This window comes from Taudactylus pleione, unplaced genomic scaffold (genome assembly GCF_031769625.1).
Source record: "Taudactylus pleione unplaced genomic scaffold, aTauple2 ptg000442l, whole genome shotgun sequence".
NCBI classification, from domain to species: domain Eukaryota; kingdom Metazoa; phylum Chordata; class Amphibia; order Anura; family Myobatrachidae; genus Taudactylus; species Taudactylus pleione.
Window position 1 is genome coordinate 5,660,734 of NW_028284844.1, and position 20,016 is coordinate 5,680,749.

At 46.2% G+C, this 20,016-nt stretch overlaps 1 protein-coding gene across 1 annotated transcript in view; it reads right to left on the reverse strand.

Moving 5' to 3' along the window:
• The window catches only part of FGGY (FGGY carbohydrate kinase domain containing), a 260,103-nt gene that overhangs the window by 97,852 nt on the left and 142,235 nt on the right, over nt 1-20,016 (reverse strand). Inside the window, exon 10 of the mRNA XM_088447828.1 lies at nt 6,240-6,347. Coding sequence (XP_088303954.1) covers nt 6,240-6,347 — 108 coding nt within the window. The remainder of the gene's footprint in view (nt 1-6,239; nt 6,348-20,016) is intronic.

Genomic DNA, 20,016 nt, shown 5'->3' on the forward strand with positions numbered 1-20,016 from the left:
CTGCAGCCACAATCTGGACCTCATTCAGAGCCGGTCGAAGCGGCCGCACGGTCGTACGCCACCGATGTTCGCTATACTGCGCATGCGTAAAGTTCACAATGCACGTGCGCAAACTAGCCGCTACGATCAGAAATTTCTCTCTCCTTGAACACAGCCAGGTCGGTAGTTTGAGTGACAGATTGAGACGTTTGTGGGTGGTAACAGGGGAAAGTGCTTGAAAACGGGGGGGGGGGGGGGAGATCCGAACGCAGGCGTGCCTAATTATGCGGACGGCGTTTTGTGGGAGTGCATGCGGTTTATGGGAGTGCATAATTAACAAAGTAGCGTCATGGCACATGTGACATGGGAGGTTTTTACACTGACATGATCGTAGAGCTTAAGAGAGGGTATGGTCAACTTTAAGCTCTACGACCAGTGCCGATGGTTGCCCATGGTCTCGATTAATCCTTATATGCCCGGAGATGACGTGCAATGCGTACGAGAAGGGGACGTATTTTTTTGTCTTCCGACCGCTTCCTCCCCTTGGTCGGCCAGCTACCGATCCGAACTTAGGGACGCAACTTGCGAGGGAATCATTTGCATATACGGCCCCTTTTCCCGTACGACCGTGTGGCCGCTTCGACCGACTCTGAATGAGGTCCTCTATGCAGCAGTGCCGCCTGGAGCATCCTTGGGATGCCTCTGCTCTTACAGTTCCCCGGAGCATCCTCAGGATGTTTTGGGCACTGCTTTAATCACCGGCGATTGTAGCCCTGCCCCCGTGTGACATCACATGGAGGGGGCGTGGACTGCACCAAGCCCGCAAATAATATTATATATATCAAAATGGCCTTCGGCAGAAAAAAGGTTCCCCACCTCTGGTGTAAAGGTCTGATAAAGCGTTATGCGAAACAAACTTATTGCAATTTATGGGTCTCAGCTGTAACTGAGCGCTACTCAGCTGCCAACCACACTACTGCCCAGAGCGGTAAGATTTCATTTATTGCTTTGCACAGCCAGACTGCCAATATGGGCAAGTGCGAGACATCTAACGCAAATCCCGAGGAACCGAAAGCTCGGAATTGGGTTTGCAGTTCCATTTAGAAAAAATATTAGAGAAAAAATATTTGAAAATCATTAGTCATCAAAAAATACCTCGTTCAAAGAATAAAGCACTTTGCCTATTATAGTTCCCTTTGATAACGCCAGAGGTCAGAATCCCGGCAGCCGACGATAGAAATCCTGACGCGTGCATGCTATGAGTTTGTGTAGTGACTGGATGCCAGCAACTCAGGGCCATCGCTAACAACTGACTCTATCATATGCTGAACAATAATTACTGTACCATATACGGGACAAGGGTGACTATTACACACTAGACCAGAGGTTTCCAAACACGGTCCTCAAGGCTCCCCAACAGTTCACATTTTAGACATATCCATGGATGAGCTCAGGTGGTTAAATCAAATTGACTGAGGTACTAATTAAGGCCCTCATTCAGAGCCGTACGCTCTGAGCAGAGCGCACGCTCTGCATGAGGGCCGGGCTCCATTTTCATGGAGCGTCCTCCTGGACGCTCGTATAGCTGTGGGTCACCACCCACAGGCTATACGAGCGTGCATTGTGATGGTCGCGATGGTCGAGACCATCGCGACCATCGAAATTGCGAGCCGGAGCCTGCGGTTGAGGTTTTCAACCGCAAGCTCCGGAGTGATTTGGCTCTATCAGAGCCAAAATCACTCCCACTGACATCACTAGTGATGTCAGTGGGCCGGCTTCTGATGGGAGGTGTTCCCGTGGGAACGCCCCCGTCAGGGAGGCACGCCCCCGGCACGCCCACCCAACATTGACAGCACGCCCCCTTTGATCGGACACAACGAGCGAAGGAAAGTCCTTCGCTCGTCGTGTCTGGCGCATGCGCACGACGGAGCTCCCTCCGTCGTGCACATGCTCAGTGCAGACCATCGACCCACTTGCGAGCGGACAGCCGCTCGCGAGTGGGTCTGAATCAGGCCCTAAGTCACCTGTGCTCAACCATGGATATCTCTAAAACCTGAACTGTTGGGGAGCCTTAAGGACCGCGTTTGGGAACCTCTGCACTAGACAATAGAAGCTGTATTACATTCAGTTACACACTGGCGCATTATAGAAGGGCAGGCACCAGACGGGGTCACTGGACATACAGTAGGTGCTAGCTGGGACAAGGAGTTTATATTTTGGCAGGGGGAAGAGTGAGGAGAATCATTCTTTCATCCAAATGCTCTATTTGGGGTATTGAAAATATAATATATATATATATTTTAATATTTTTTTTAAACACTTGCAGCTATGTCCTGAGAAAATCTGCTGGCAAAAAAAATATCACACTATATTTCAGCTACTGAGCCAGATAAGAAAACAGCAAAGGAGTCTGGGTGAAAGGCCAGGCAGCGGTAAGAGCACATGCTTTATAACTCACTGTCAGAGCAGAATGAATATGTAGATGATGCAGGTACTATGGCGTGCCCATCTCACTGTCTGAGTCACACGCGATTATCTAACCTGCATGACTAACGCTCTATATTTTATGCACTACATTCATTTGCAGAAATCACTTGACATTACATTCCTGGCACAGGTAGAAACAGGGGTGTATCTAGGGATCCAAGCGCCCCTGGCAATGTTATGGACTGGCACCCCCCCTATGCAGTGCCCCCAGTAGTAATCCCCCCTATGATGCATTGCCCCCAGTAGTAGTCCCCCTTATACAATGCCCCCAGTAGTAGTCCCCCCTATACAATGCCCCCAGTAGTAGTCCTCCCTATGCTGCATTGTCCCCAGTAGTAGTGCCCCCTATATAGTGCCCCCGGTAGTGGCCACCCCCCCTAAAGTACCCCCAGTAGTGGCCCCCCTATACAGTGCCCAAAGTAGCAGGCACCCCCATAAAGTGTCCCCAGTAGCGGCCACTCCCTATACAGTGCCCCCAGTAGTGGCCACCCCCTATACAGTGCCCCCCCTGCTGTGCCAGGCTTACACACACACACACACAGAAGAAAAAAAGGCACAACTTACCGGATCCCCGCTCCTGACGCGACCGCCGCTGTCCGCTCCGAGTCCTGAAACTTCTCTTGCACTATGGGAGAGACGTCATGACGTCTCTCCCATCACCAGCTGCGGTGGGAGCCGAAAGACGGAGCTCATGAGTGAGCTCCAGTCGGCTCCCTCCATGGACGATGCAGCAGCCAATGAGAGTCTGTCTGACTCTCATTGGCTGCTATAACAACACACAGCGGCTGTGTGTTTGTAAACTGTGTAGGGCAGACCGCTACTCATTGCGGTCTGCCCTACACTTGTGGGGCCGGGGGACTAGAAGGGGTAGTCCACCCCTTGGCTGCTGGTGGCACTGCCGGACGGCGCCCCCCTTTGGCAGGCGCCCCTGGCGAGTGCCATCCTGGTCAATGGGTAGATACGCCCCTGGGTAGAAATGCAGAGAAGGCATTATTGCAAGCTCTTCAGCCGATTCTAGGCCACGGACCTGCACCTACTGTCCCCTGACGGTGATAATGCAAATGTAGGCTTGTTTCAACAACAACAAAAATAAATCTAAAAACAGATATACAGGAGGTGATAGACATAACACTAATTGGGGGTCAGTTGGAGTATTTTATCTGCCCATACATACATATATATACATTTTAGGAAATCCGTAATAGATGAGAGGGGGTCATTCAGACACGCTCGCGAGCGCAGGACACTCGCAAGCGGGTCGATGTTACCACACTGCGCATGCGCACGACGGAGGGAGCTCCGTCGTGAGCATACGCGAGACCCGGCTAGCGACGGGGTATCCGTCGCTCCGGGTCTCACACCAAAGGGGGCGTGATGTCGATGTTGATTGACAGCACGCCCCCTTTGGTGGGCGTGCCGGGGGCGTGGCTGCCAGACAGAGGCGTTCCCATGGGAACGCCTACCGTCTGAAGCCGGCCCCACTGACATCACTAGTGATGTCAGTGGGAGTGATTTTGGCTCTGATAGAGCCAAAATCACTCCAGGGCTTGCGGCAGCGAGACCCTACCGCAGGGTCTCCATCGCAAGCCCGATGGTCGCAATGGTCTTGACCATCGCGACCATCATCATGGACGCTCGCATAAGCTGTGGGTGGTCACCCACAGCTATGCGAGCGTCCAGGAGGACGCTCCGTTTTCATGTAGGAGGGCCCTGATTCACAGCGAGCGCTCTGGTCAGAGCGTCCGGCTCTGAATCAGGCCCAGAGCACATAAGGAGAGCACTGTGTTTTGAATGCAGGTGTATTATACTCTGGAATGCATTAGTGTAGCCAATGACACAGTGGTGGCCGCAATCACAATGGGATCAAGACTAACGATCATCAGGGACAAATCCAGCACCTCTGCTGTTTGCTCTCCTGTATCTATCACTGCTGCTCTTTGTAGTAGGATCCGGTCTGCGTGTCGTTATGGCTACAAGCAGCTTGCATGTTCTTTAGCTATTACACTATAGGTACTTTCTATTCTGTACTACTAATCAAGTGCACACAACCTGTATTATAATCTGTATTCTACTGTTCACTGGACTGTATTACATAGTGGACAATGGTAGCTATATTACATATAGAACTGGGCAATAGGATTTCTATTACAGTATATAGTGAACAATGATGACTAGTATATACTGGACAATGGGGTTTTATGGTATACTGTACAATGATGGCTGGTTATTGGCGCTGGTTATTCTGTAAATATGTTGGTTATTGGGGCTATATTATATGCTGGTTATTGGAGCTCTATCATACAGTATGCTGTTTATTGGGGCTGTATCATATACTGGTTATTGGGGCTGGTTATTAGGTATATATGCTGGTAATTGGGGCTGTATTATATGCTGATTATTGGGGCTGTATTATATGCTGGTTTGGGGCTGTACTTATGCTGATTATTGGGGCTGTATCATATACTGGTTATTGAGGCTGTATCATATACTGGTTATTGGGGCTGATTATTAGGTATATATGCTGGTTATTGGGGCTGTATCATATACTGGTTATTGAGGCTGTACTTATGCTGATTATTGGGGCTGTATCATATACTGGTTATTGAGGCTGTACTTATGCTGATTATTGGGGCTGTATCATATACTGGTTATTTGGGCTGGTTAGGTATTTATGCTGATTATTGGGACTGTATCATATACTGGTTATTTGGGCTGGTTAGGTATTTATGCTGATTATTGGGACTGTATCATATACTGGTTATTTGAGCTGGTTATTAGGTGTATATGCTGGTTATTGGGTTCTGGATTATATGATAGTTATTAGGGTTGTAATTATGCTGATTATTGAGGCTGTATTATATGCTGGTAATTGGAGCTGCATCATATACAGATATGTCCTCTTACCTCCTTGTCGATTGCGCTACAAATGTGCGCACGCATCACGCCATGCAATTACCTGCAGCTGTGTGCGTTACGGTATGCCATGGCACGCACTGCGATCGCACCATGCAATCCCATGGGGACATGGGTGCAAACGCAGCGCGTGTATCTGCTCACGGGCACACACCTCGCATCATGCGTGATGCAATTTGCCACGTACGCAGCAAAAATGCAAGAGGACATATCTGTACTGGTCATTTTGGCTGTATTACATACTGGTTAAAGGGGCTATATCACATACTGCTTATTGGGTCTGTGTTATATTCTGGTTATTGGGTCTGTTTAATTAGCTGGTTATTGCGGCTGTGTTATTTGCTGGGGCTGTATTATATGCTATTTATTGGAGCTGTATTATATGATGGTTATTGGGGCTGTGTTACTTGGTGGTTACTAGGGCTGTATTATATGATAGTTATCGGAGCTGTACTGCATGCTGGTTATTGGGGCTGTATTATATGATGGTTATTGGGGCTGTATTTATGATGGCTATTGGAGCTTTATTATATGATGGTTATTTGGGCTGTATTATATGATGGTTATTGGGGCTGTTTTATATGCTAGTTATTGGGGCTGTATTGCATGCTGGTTATTGGGGTTTTATTGTATCCTGGTTATTAGGGCTGTATGTATGCCAGTTATTGGGGAATGTATTGTATGCTGGTTATTGGGGCTGTATTTATGCCAGCTATTGGGGGCTGTATTGTATGCTGGTTATATTAGGGCTGATTATATGCTGGTTAATGTTATCATGAGTATAGGTGGGTGAGAGGGGTACTGGGACAACATTTACACCAGCTATCTGGGTAAAACAAGACACATTTGAACAAACCCACTAGTTTTCCAGTTGCACTTTGTCCGCCCTCATTCAACCAGAAGCCTGGAACCATGGCTGAATAGTAAGGGCCCCAGACACCAGGCACAAACACAGGACTCTCACTGATCTGTGTGAATAAAACAAAGACATTATTAACATAATCAAGATTTCAACTTAGACTTCTAGGTTATAGCGCACCTAGACCGAATTAGACATTTTTACAATTTCTTTATCTGTTTGTTTCAGGTTAACACAAAACTAGTGAACAGATTTTGATAAAACCTTTACTATTCTATTTGGTATAAATCAGGGTATCGGACAGGCCATGGGCGGGATACACTATCATTAGCAATGCGGACAAACCCCCGAAAACGCCATCTTTAGATGATGTTACTCAATAGAAACCTATGGGCTTCTTTCCGCAAAGTGCTCGGATTCCTTCCGGCACCCCCGGCAGTGCATGCGGCGTTATGCACATAGAGGCCCTCATTCAGAGGCGCTCGCAAGAATCGAGCGCTCGTTCTGAATGAGGGCGGCTGCTTAATTTTTGAAGTGCGGCCTCCTGGTCGTTAGGTAAGCTGTGGGTTACCACCCACAGCTTAACGACCGACCAGGTTGATGGTCGCGATGGTGAACACCGACGCGACCATCAGGGCTTGCGATGAGACCCTAAGGTTGGGTCTCGGCAGCCGCAAGCCCCAGGGAGCTTCCTGCTCTGATCGAGCAGGAAACTCCCCACTGACATCACTGATTATGTCAGTGCGGCCGCCCACAAAATGGCAAGCGTTCCGTTTTGGAAACCACCCCCCCGGCCCGCCTACAAAATGGGGTGAGCTGTCGATCAACATCGACAGCCGCCCTTTTTGTAGAGAGCTCCGGAGCGAGAGAGTTTCTCTCTCGCTCCAGGGACTTGCGCACACGCAGTGCGGCCGCTGCGCATGCGCAGGGCTAACTATTGACCCGGTTGCGAGCACATCGGTGCTTGCGACCGGGTCTGAATGAGACCCAGAGACTTCTGGGTCACAAGCCCGGACGACCCTCTCTCGCAAAGGACAGCTCTTATCGGGAGAGCTGTCCTTTGAGTTTTAGATCATGCACACCGGCGTTGTTAACTCCGGCGTGCATGTGATGAGTGGCGGGATGCATCGCGTGCAAAATGCGATGTTTGCTGCATCCTGTCGCATATATCATCGCACCTGTACTCAGTAAGGGTAAGTAGCAAACAAAAAAACCTAATTGTGCCCGGGGCCGCGTGACCTCGGGGTGAGTGGTGTGAGAAGGCGTGGACAGCGGCAATTTGTACAAAGAGCTCACTATTTGCCTGCGCTCTGAAAGCCAAAACATGTAACATACTCTACAAAGACGCATTTCCATAAAAGTCAATATCCTCTTAGGCCCTGATTATGAGCCGGACGCTCTTTCAGAGTACTCACTCTGAATCAAGGCGGTATTTTTTTTTTTTATGAGACGGCCTTCTGGCAGCTCGCTAAGCTGTGGGTGACCACCCACAGCTTTAGCGAGCAGCCAGGTGATGGTTGCGATGGTCCCGACCATCGGGGCTTGCGACGAGACCCTTGTTGTAGGGTCGATGGCCACTGTCCGGCCATCGACCTGCTAGCGAGCGCTATGCGCTTGCAAGCGGGTCTGAATCAGGCCCTTAGACTCCTACCTAGACTATTAATCTATTTAATGAGGTAATGAATATGTAGAAATGTACCATAAGCACATTGGGCGGTATCCAATTAGCCCCAAACATTGTTCAGGCGCTAGTGGATCCCTGGGGAATAACCAATTAGCCCCGCCTGATGCCGCCACTTACCGTGGGTTTTTTTCAGGACCTGATAAGTCCCCACAAAAAAATCCACGAAAAGTCCAATTTTTTCCATGCCACAAAGGCGAAAACACATAGGTCCATGAACTTATCACGGACCTATGGGTACGATTCTATTCAACGCGAAGTGAGTAACGCTGGGAAACAGCTCCCGAAGCTATTCAATTCATTTGCGCTGCTAAGCCCAACTAAGGATTTCTTCTAGTAACCCTCCAGGAATGCGAGCAGAAGTCCGACAAAAGTCCAGACGTGATGCTGTTTTCTGCCCTTAGTGCCGGGAAAACAGCATTGCGCCGGGAAGTTTAGTCGGAGAATGCCCATTCTAGCCCCTAAACGCCCTGTTTAAGGCGCAAGAACGAGCCTTCCCCGACCTAACTTTGCGCAGAATTGAATAGCTCCGGGAGCTCATGCCCGGCGCTATTCACTTCGTGTTTAATTGAAACGTGCCCTATGTGTTTTCGGCCGAAATATCCTATTACTTCGTCAAAAATAATAGGATAGGAAATAGGAAATAAAAACAGTCGAAAAACGAGGATAATTGGTGAAAAATTCCCATTTTTCGCCATTCACGGCTGATTGGATCCCCCCAATTATTTGTTTGTAAAAAAAAAAAAAAAGGAAATGCAATAAATATAGGCTTGGGGATTCCTCAATACAAAAAAACCCACCACTCAACACGGGTGAAGCCGCTAAATATATACTATACACATGAAACACACACACGTAATGATGAACCTTGCAAAACTCCACCAAACATACAGACATGAGACAGAAAGGTTTGGATAATTGTGCTGATTTCTGCTGATCTCTATCCCCTGGCTGTGCTGTGCCCAGTATTCAGCTCACATATAGAATGCAATACTTTATTTGAAATCTGCTACATGATAATACAACCGATAACACAAAGGTCCTGGTTCACCAGTTGAGTTTAGATCCAAGTCTGAAATCATTGTTTAGTTTGACTAATGCCATCTGTGAGTGTTTATATTGGACACTATTTTCAATTATGTTTAAAAGCTTTCTTAAAAAGAAAATGCATCCCCCCCCCCCAATCACTGGAATGGATCAATTTTAAACACACTTCAGCTGTTAATGCAATCCTTGGGTAACAGGCTCAGGCAGCTGGGAGCCTCAGACCGCCCATGATGAGCAGAGACACAACGTATAAATAACGGACTATGGATTCGTTATACGGCTCGCAAGTGGCGGCTTAGACACAGGTCATTTAAAAAGTCCAATACGTCCGCTTTGTAGCGCAAATATCGCTTTGGACTTGTTGTGCTCCCCTGATACGTGCAATATCTTAAACAGTGCACTGAACTGATTTGTCTGCTTGAAAGTGGAGGATGAGATGCATTCACCACCAGGTCGGCACTGCCGGCGAGTTTCACTCTACTTTAGGCAAGTCGCAAAGGCCGAGCATGGCAAGGAACGCAACTGGTTAATCGCCCTCTCTTTTACCTCGTTATAATAATAATCTTACTCCCGAAGGTGAAATCTCATGTCTGCGGGATAAGACACACCAGTGTGCCCCTTCCTCCTTCACTAGCAATACTTCCAGTCTGCCCAATTCCATCCACTTACGACCTGCTGCCAGTGCACAACCGCAGATGTATTACTCTACATAACGGTGCGCCCAAGAATAAAACGAGGAGCACTTGACGTATAGAGCTGGTCCAAAAGATTATTATGCTGTGGGTCTCATATTATTTTATTGATTCTATTAGTACAGTATTAGTTTAAAATTTTCCAATGGCTTTCAGATACACTCTTAGGCCACATTTAACAATAATTAAAACACATACAAATGGATAGGATACTAAATTATTAGTTCTTGTGTCACCATACCCATTATAGCCGCGGTGAGCAATCCGCTTTATTTGTTTCTGTGTTTTCCAGAACACGTGTTGTGCCACCCGGGCGTGTTTAGAGGCCTCCACTGTGCTCCAAACACCACGCGTATGACATGCAATTTAACCCAGATCTTTACTGGCCTTGACAACCGACTGTACCACAGTAATGCCAGAGGGTTCCTGGCCTAAGGTGTATGTTGTAGCACTGACATCAGCGGTATACCCTCTATGGGGGAAAGGCTATAGCAGTACTATCAAGAAAGATATTCAAACTGAACAATGTGGTTTCTACTGAGCATAGTATTGAATTTCTTCCCTAGCTGATCATCAAGCAGTCCAAATTGTGGGGAGCAACAGAGGCAATGTGAAGATAATGATGGGGATGGAGTTTCAAGTGTGGTATAAAAGATAGAAAATGTAAAGATTGAAAAACAATACGTCGACATGCAATAGGTTGACAGGTTCAAATGGTCAACACAAAAATGGCCGACTTTTGAATTTTTTTTTGTAATTTAACCCTAATCCTCCCACAAGTGCCTAACCCTAACCCTCCCACAAGTGCATAACCCTCCTCCAGGTGCCTAACCCTAACCCTCCGGCAGCCGAACCTTAACCCCTAACCCTATCCTTAAAAATTTTGAAAAACAATAAATAATGTGGTGGCCATTTTTGTGGTAGTCTCAAAAGATATCATCTTCTTCTGTCAGGCTCTATCACTGAGACAGACGAAGACCCAAGGTCTACTGTACCTTCATTTTGTGCCACCTGATCTCTAGTTCACAAAAGTTTACATATTATAAGAAAAAACTCCAAAAAGCTCTAAAGCAGCTGGTCGGCAAATGAGGCAGGGCCAAATCTGTGGGGACGTTGCCACATCTGGATGTAAATACAGGAACTCTCTTTTTCCTGCCTGACCATCCATATCGGGGGCATAGCTACGCCCCCTGGGAGGTGTGGGCTCGGGAACATTCTTTACTTCACACTTGAGAACACCTTCCCCCCGGATCTCCCTGATGACAGCCCTGTCTGGTCATTTTATATCTTCCCACCTTAAAGAGAAGCTGTTTGCTGACCTTTCATGCAAGGTTGCTGAAAGAGGTGTGGTATGATATGTCGACACTGATAATGTCCAGGACCCGGAAGGGTGTCATCTTCCAGGTCCTGGCGGTTATGTGACTTTCACTTCTGGCAGAGCCATCTGATGTAGCTGCACTCCAGTCAGTATTCTCCCACAATCCCTATCACTCCCTCTAGTGCCTAAACTCTAACCTCCCCACCCACCTCTGTAGCCTAACCCTAATCCTCCCGTCCTGCACCCTAACCCTAATGTCGACATTCTGAGAAGGCTGGGATATCACATATAGGGTGGGATGCAGCAAAGGAAGACATGCGGTCAAACCCTCGAAAATGGCAGGGCTTGAATGCGGTGGGATCTTCTGATGGCGTTACCCTATGGTGATGCGAGGAGAAATCCGACAAAAGTGCTGGGCGTGCAGCTGTTTGCCCGCTTAGCGCGGCACTAACAGCAGCGCGCCCGGTACTTTAGACAGAGAATGCCGGTTGCCGCGCCTTAACACCCAGGTTAAGTCACGAGAACCGGCATTCTCAGCCTTAACCCATTCCCGACAAGGCAAACGGCGCGTTGAATTGAATAGCTGCGGGGGCTCCCTCCTGCGGCTATTCAACATCGCCCTGAACTGAATTCGGCCCCACGTTTTCTCCACTGTTCTTGTTGGTCTTTTAGTAACATCCACCTTTCATTGAGCATGGAAAGCAAGAGTTCCACCTAGGACACTTGTGGTTTGCAAACTCAGGATACACTGTAGGCTAATTGCATCATTGCTTAGAAAACAAAGGAAACTAGGGTCCTTCCCAGGACAGATCGTATGGGATCACTATGTACAGTGCTCCAGGAGGTTCTCTGGGGTGAAGGATAAATACTTCAGTATAATGTTTTGCTTTTTCTGGAAAATCCTTTGACAAGAAGAACAATTAGATGTTATTAGAGAGATGGTTGCAATTATAAAATAGTGAAAGTCAGTAGATTATTTGTCAGGCTGCAATGTCCTTAATGTAAGCTTTCAAACTGCCTATATACATAAGGACATGCGAGTCTGGGCAGTGTATATTATGCAGCATTGGCCTGAAGATTATGTATTTATTGTACTGAACAAAGGAAGATTTGGTGACCCACTCAGCCTGGTCACTCAATGACCACTTGGGTGAAGATTGGGATTGGGTGACCGATGTCGAAGCCGGATGATCGGCTGAGACCAGATCTCAAGCTAATATTGGGCGACGCCATCTTAGGTCGCCCCTGACGATGCCATCTTGCGTCATCAGCATGAAACTATTGTGTGCGATGCTAATATGCTGTTATTAGCATTGTGTGACTGCATTGCTACCGCATACTGTTAAAAGTCCTACCATACCCCATACGCACATCATACATATAATATACAAGATGCACAGCGCACAGTTGCGCTGTTTAGCAAAGCACACTACACATAATACGCACCACGCATATTAGCGACTATATGCAATATGCTCACACTTACATATACCGAAACTTATAAAAAGGTTCCTCCACATTAAAGGCTTAATATCAGAGGTTATATTAGTGAATACTTATGTTGTGAAATGTAATGTATACGATATTTAAGGTACATAAGCTAGTAAACATATCATATTTGGTACCATTCTAAAGCACTGTTTGTTTGCAGATTTCCGGTTCGACCCGCAAGAAAATCTCATCATGCGTTCGCAAGATATGAACAACATGAAAATAGTGGTTAGAATGTGAAAATGTATGTAGTGTTTTTCTACTAGTTTAAACCAGTTCTTTGGCGGGAAAACCACACAAAGCAACGTCTGAGGAACTGGGACATATCCCTAGTGATGCTATATGATCTGTCCAGTGAACTGCATCGTACCAGAATGTCCATGAGCCAGACCCAATGGAAACCCGTTAACTAGTTTCTTTGTCCTGGGTGGGTATATAGCTTGCATGCTGGCTCTAGTCTACAGCCATTCTTTCTTGGATGACCACAGACTTCTGGACTGAAGACTATTTGCTGGGACCAGTGCGCACGCGTATGTATTAGGCTGTATCGTATTCTGTATTTCATTGCCTTTGTGCTAATTGTGCTAAATGAAAGTGTGTACCTTTCTTTTATTACAATAAGAACTTTTGTGCGTTGGAAACACAATTATTGTCTGGACAGTGATTATTTCTCTTTAGCAATTTAAGGGTATTCATACCAAGTAGTCACCAGATGACCACTTGGTTTTAACAACCAGCAACATCAACAACTTCAAAACAAGGTACAGTAGTCTTCTAGAACTGATGGGATTTTCCTTGTTACTACCTACAGTATTTTTCTTATGTGAAGGTAACGGACAGTGGCATTCTTTGTTTCCAAATTGCTGTAAGCAATATACCAAACTATTGTGCAAAGCCTCCAAACAGATTAAACATACAGAGAAAAATTATTTGGACAAGCTCTTAGGTTTGCACATAAATGGGATTTGAAGACGTACAATTGCACAAAATAAATTGCTTACACCCCCCTTTGACTTTCCCTATTAAGGAATTTATTTGAGATAAATGTAAACAATTTAAGATGCATATATACTGTATATTTAGATAATTGATGATAAGTTATTTGAGTATATAACAGAGAAGGTGCAATGTGTGGCAGCATGTCTTGCCAGAAAACAAGGCATGCAGCCTGACCAGGTTCCCACTGATCTGTTCCCTGTCTAAACCTGAATAATTAATGTTCCATATACTAGCACAAGGAGGACACTGCAGTCAAGTTTCAGAAGTCTTTGCTGGTAATTCTCTGAAGTTTTCTGAGAAAACAAAAAAAAATAAAAATAAAATATATATATATATATATCTGTTTTTATTTTGAAGCCGGAGACCGTGCCAAGAGATTCACGTGGCATCTGCAATAAAATCTAAAGTAACACATTGGGCCACGTGCTCAGCAGGAATAACTTCCAGCAATCCTAATGTGTCCGCTGACCTATTCCAGTTACAATATCTGAGTCATTTCTGGGCCTGAACAGATCAATCTGAGGCCTGAGCGAGAACCTTAATAAAGGCTTCGTCTCAGCAGCATTTACTGTTCAATTTAAGCATATCAATTAGCCAGGATTCCAGGAGGGTTTTAAGATGTCCAGAAGCTATTTGTCGGCAGGGAGGGAGTAATCTGATGGCTGATCATTATCTTCCGCATCCAGTTACAGCACGTTCCAAGCTAATAACTAGATTAACTTCCCCTAATGTGCTTTGATATAGAAATGTTAACTGCCTTTCTGTGCATAAAAGAAGGGAGAGATTGCACATGGGCCCGGGGAATGACCAATTATAGCCAATTAGACAGCAATGCTACGACTCTTCTTATTATACAAAGATACCGAATGAAATATTGGAACAATCATTGAAGGGTAACTCCACTAATAACTGATCACTCATTTCTGAACGAAGTGATTAAAGATAAACAATAGAACTGAATATTCCTTATGTTGGACCAGAGACAAATTGTGGCTGTAATTCGGCCCGGACATCCCTTATTGCGCAAATTACACGAAAAAAGAGGTTCGACCATGCCACATTGGGGTGTGGCCTTGTGACTTGTCCGGTCTCTCTCTGCATGCCGGCAGAGTGTCGGGAGGCAAAGCTCCTCGCCCAGGCTTTGGGGTGGCCGGCCCGGCCCATCAGGCATACTTATCTACTCTCCTGCAAGGTGCGAGAGACTCAAGATATTTCGGGTAGTCCCCACGGATCTACCGGCCACCTCCTAGGGAACTGGAGAGGATGAGAAATAAATATCGGGAGTGACATGAACGCATCGTTTTAGCCCCACCCGCTCCACACAGACCCGTGATTCATCCTCCAAGTGATTAGGTGCATCTCCTCTCCGGACTTCTCCCAGAGAGGAGATACATAAAATTGGCAATTATGCGGAGGGCGTGGCCTGACTGCAGAGCTGAGTGGCAGCGTCTTTCAAGAGCTTCACTCGTCCTGCTTAGTAGTCCCCTGTTTTGTGCTATATTTGGGTGTTGAAACCCCCTGTTCTCTGACTCCCGCCCCTGTGGACACAGTGGTCCTATTTTCTGTGGCCATCGCACCTCCAGTGACGGCTCCGGGGACCCACGGGTACTGAGGCCTACCTTGCGCCCACAAGCCGCGGCTTCGATTTCGGACACGGCCTGTCGCTACTCATAGAGGTCCGCAAAAAGAGACTCCCGTCCCTGCTGACCTCGGGTGGCCCCACCAAAGAGGACATTATGGCACTGCGATCCCTCATCACAGACCTTAAAGAATCTTTAGAAACCAAATTGGACAAAGCCGTTTCATCCATCAAATCGGATCTTTCCTCGCTATCTACCAGAACCTCTAAATTAGAGTGCCGTCAAGACACCTTACAAAAATCCCAAATCGAAATCCATAGGGACATCGATCACATAGTTCAGGACCTCTGTACTAAAAATGAGGACCTTGAGAACCGAGAAAGGAGAAACAATCTCCGTATACGAAATATCCCAGAATCAGTGTCCCCGGATACCCTAGAGACTTATCTCCACAAAGTGTTTTCATTGGTTCTCCCTGACCTCGGCCCTCACCATCTACCCCTGGAAAGAGCCCATCGTGCCCTTAGACCCAAACCCAGAGATGGTGAACCTCCAAGGGACGTAGTCATACGCTTCCTGAGTTTTAAAGACAAAGAAAGAGTCTTAGCCCCGACACGTGGAAAGCCTCACATACTATATGATAACATCAAACTGCAATTCTTCCAAGACCTGGCCCCTATTACACTTCTGAAACGCAGAGAACTGCAGGACCTGACGAGGGCTCTACGCGCAAGGGGGATCCGCTATCGGTGGGGTTTTCCCTTCAAATTACTGGTAGATTTCAACGGTAAAACTATCTTCATTAGAGACCCTAAAGCAAAGACTTTCTCTCCCGCTTAGAAGATTCTGACCCCCCTCCGATCACGTCGGCAGATGTATAAGGAGATCAAGGTTTCACACTGCCTCCCCTCCCTACCTGGGCTTCTCTACGATACTTGGGACACTCTTCTGGAAAACTTACAACACTGTGATGGGGGAATTATACCCTGGCCCTGAGTCCCTACATTGTCGGTTATTACATATCCTTTCTTTCTAGAGTTTACTTTTTTTTCTCTTATTTTTTCTTTATGTCACTATAAGCTATGATATTTGCAGCTGTTTTGACCATTCTACTGTTTTATTACATTACACTGTGGTTATGTTTTTGTTTTATATAGCGATTTTGGCAGTTTATGGTTCCTTGGGGACTACTGGGGCGTTATACCTTCTAACACGTTCCTGGGAAACACCAACGAACCCTCTCATACTATTGATGCAAGTTATATTTTTTGTTATGTTTGCAGATGTTATTTGTATTTGATGTGTACAACTATACTTGGGTCTTATTACCTTTTACTTTTTCCTTCTCTCTCCCCCCCCCCTTTTTTTTTTTCTTGTTAACCCACAGTGACACCTCTACAACGTTTATTAGGTCATCTCATTTAACCCTCTTTTATTGCACAACCACAATTGGAGGGCCATGGCTCTCTAACACTCCCACTTTCCTCTTCTACACAAAATCTGTTCCGTCTCATATATGCAACTATTCGCTTTCTAATCCATTCCAATTAATTTTTCCAAGATAGTTTGGACCACACTCCTTACTACCTTCCTGGACTATATAGTCCTAACTCCGTGTGCACTTTCCTCTGCTGGACACGAGGGATTCCCACCCGGTTCTCCTCCCCACATCGTCTACGCTCTTATCTCCTTCCCACTTTCCTTTTACTCTCCTCTTTCCCTCCCCTCCCTTTTTTTTTTTTCTTCCCTCTCTCTTCATTATCCCGGTTCGTTTCCCCCATCGAGTCGGGGCTTTCCTAACTAAATTTTTTTTTTGCATACGCTGGTGGTTTTATTTTTTTTAATTTTTTATATTTTGCCCTCTAACAAAATGTTGCTGACCTTTGCTTCCCTCAACACTAAGGGTTTGAACACCCCCAAAAGCGCTCATCGCTCTTCTGAACCATCCGAGACCTCAAGGCTGGGATTGTCCTAGTCCAGGAAACCCACTTCAAGGCGCAATCGCACCCCTCACTACATTCTAAACGTTACCCTACCGCGTACTACTCCTCTAGCCAGTCCAAACATAATGGAGTGGCGATTCTGATCGGCAGTAAGATCCCTTTCACCCTATATGCAGTACACTCAGACATCGTCCAGAGACTTTACTTTTTTTCTCCATACCCCACCAATCTTATTCAAGGATAGATTTTATTTTTTGTTGTACACCAGCTTCCAAACATCTCGTTGACTCCTCTATTGTTTCTAACTCTTGGTCCGACCACTCTTTTGTCACCGTGTCTTTTGATTTTTTTGATGTCTTGCTTTCTTGACCTTCGTGGCGTTTAAACAAAACTTTACTTACCATCCCAAAATTTCAGGAAAAAATAAGAGCTGCTCTTGAGGACTATTTCTCTTTAAATAATGACCCCACACGCACCCCTTTGGTGTGGGAGGCGCATAAAGCTGTTATCCGCGGTCACATTATTAGTTATGCTTCCTTTTATAATAGGAAACGTAGATCTCAAATCGTATCTTTGACCAAGGAGGTTTAACGTCTTGAGACCGCTCATAAATGTAAGCCCTCTCGCTCTTTATATGCCCAATTGACATCTACCAGGACAGCCCTTAACGCCATACACGCTGAAAAGACTGAGCAAGCCTTACGTTGGCTCAACCAAAAATGTTATGAAAAAAGCAACAAAGCTGACTCCCTATTAGCCAACAGATTAAAAGCCCGGAAGGCCAGGACTGCTATCCCAGCACTAACAGATTATCATGGTACTACCCATTATAATCCAATCACTATCAATTCACTATTTAAAAATTATTACGAACACCTCTATAACCTCCCCCCACCCAGTAACACTACTTCGGATGCATCACTTGAGGATTATTTGGCTTCTTGTATTCTCCCCCACAGCGTTACTGCCACCTCCACCACTCTAAATGACCCTATCTCTGCAGACAAAATCATCACAGCCCTCAAAACACAAAAATCTTCAAAGGCTCCCAGCCCCGATGGACTCCCAATGTCCTACTATAAAACTTAATACCCCACCTGACTGTGGTTTTCAATTCTATCTTGGAAGGCTCCGCATTCCACCAAGACACAACTAAAGCTATTATTACTGTCATCCCTAAATCCGATAAAGATCCCCTCTTAGTGTCCAACTATCACCCCATCTCGCTACTCAATAATGATCTAAAACTATTTGCTAAAGTAATTGCAAATAGACTTAACCCTCGTCTTCCTTCACTAATCCACCCCGACCAGGTGGGCTTTGTCCCGTCCAGACAAGCACTTGCCAACACTAGGCGTACAATCGATTTAGTTCACCATATCAATACTCAAAAACTCCCTTCTCTGGTGCTTGCTCTGGACGCGGAGAAAGCCTTCGATAGGGTTTCCTGGCCCTTCCTATTTCAGACTTTAAGTCAATTCGGGTTCTGGGGAAAGTTCCTACAAGCTATTCAAGACCTATACTACAACCCATCCACTGCTGTCTCAGCAGGGGGTTCGCTCTCTGAATCCTTTTTCATAACCAATGGAACTAGACAGGGATGCCCTTTATCGCCCCCTATACATTCGCCCTTGTTATTGAACCACTTGCCACTCATATACGGACTAATCCCGACATTAGCGGGGTTAAGGTCAAACACTCTCAATACACCCTCTCCCTATTTGCGGACGACATACTCTTCACGTTGACTAAACCACTCACATCTCTCCCAAATCTGTTTCGGGAACTCTCTATACATGGTACTTTATCTGGCTACAAAGTTAACCACACCAAATCCGAAGCTCTCCCTCTTCATTTATCTAGTAGTATGAGGTCACTCTTACAGTCAAATTTTAATCTTATTTGGAAAAAAAGATTCCCTTAAATACCTGGGGGTACTCATTACCAAATCCTATGATACCGTTTATAAAACTAATTACCCTCCCCTCTTCCGATCGATCCATAAAGATCTACAACAGTGGAAAAACATTTCCTCTCATGGGTGGGCCGCATCAATGCCGGAAAAATTAACACTCTCCCCAAATTGCTATACTTCCAAACACTCCTTATTTCTATTCCTTCCCACACTCTCAATACCCTTCAATCCACACTCTTTAAATTTATTTGGAACTACCGAAAACCCCGGATCCGCAGAGATATATTCTCCAAACGCTCTTGGGGTGGAGGCCTGGGACTGCCCATTCTATGCCGCTACCACAACGCTACCCGGCTGAGTCAGATGACCGCATTTCACTCACCTCGTCATACCAAGAGATAAGTCTATTAGGTCACCTTCCAGGTCGACCTAACACTCAGGCCCTGATTCAGAGCCGGACGCTCTGACAGAGCGCTCGCTCTGAATCAGGGCCGTCCCTCCTTCATTTTGGAGTGGCCTCCTGGCCGCTGGCATAGCTGTGGGTGACCACCCACAGCTATAGTGAGCGGCCAAAATGATGGTCGCGATGGTCATACCATTGGGCTTGCAACGAGACCCTTGCGGTAGGGTCTCGCTGCCGCAATCCCTGGAGTGCTTTTGGCTCTATCCCTGCACAGTAAACATAGACCTAGATCTGTTTTTCAAATTTCTACTCTAGCACTGACACTCAGTAATTGGGACTCACTCAATAAGAAACTGAATCTTTCTTCTCACCCTTCCCCATTGACCCCCATTTGGAATAACCCTGCATTGCCTCCTGGTCTTTCTCAAGCGATGGCTGATCCCTGGATCTCAGCGGGAATCACAAGGTTTCACCATGTAGTTGAATCATCTTCCCCTAGGCCCTTCGCGGATCTCCAAGACAAGCATAGAATTCCTAATAAGCTTCACTATCAATATCTACAAATCCGCCATTTTGTCACCTCAGCCCCAAATACTCGTCTCCCTACCAACCCCACTCCCATAGAGAGACTATGCATCTACAGACCAAACGACAAGGGAACCATTTCACACATATATCATTCCATATTAGCACTGGAGTATCCCTCATT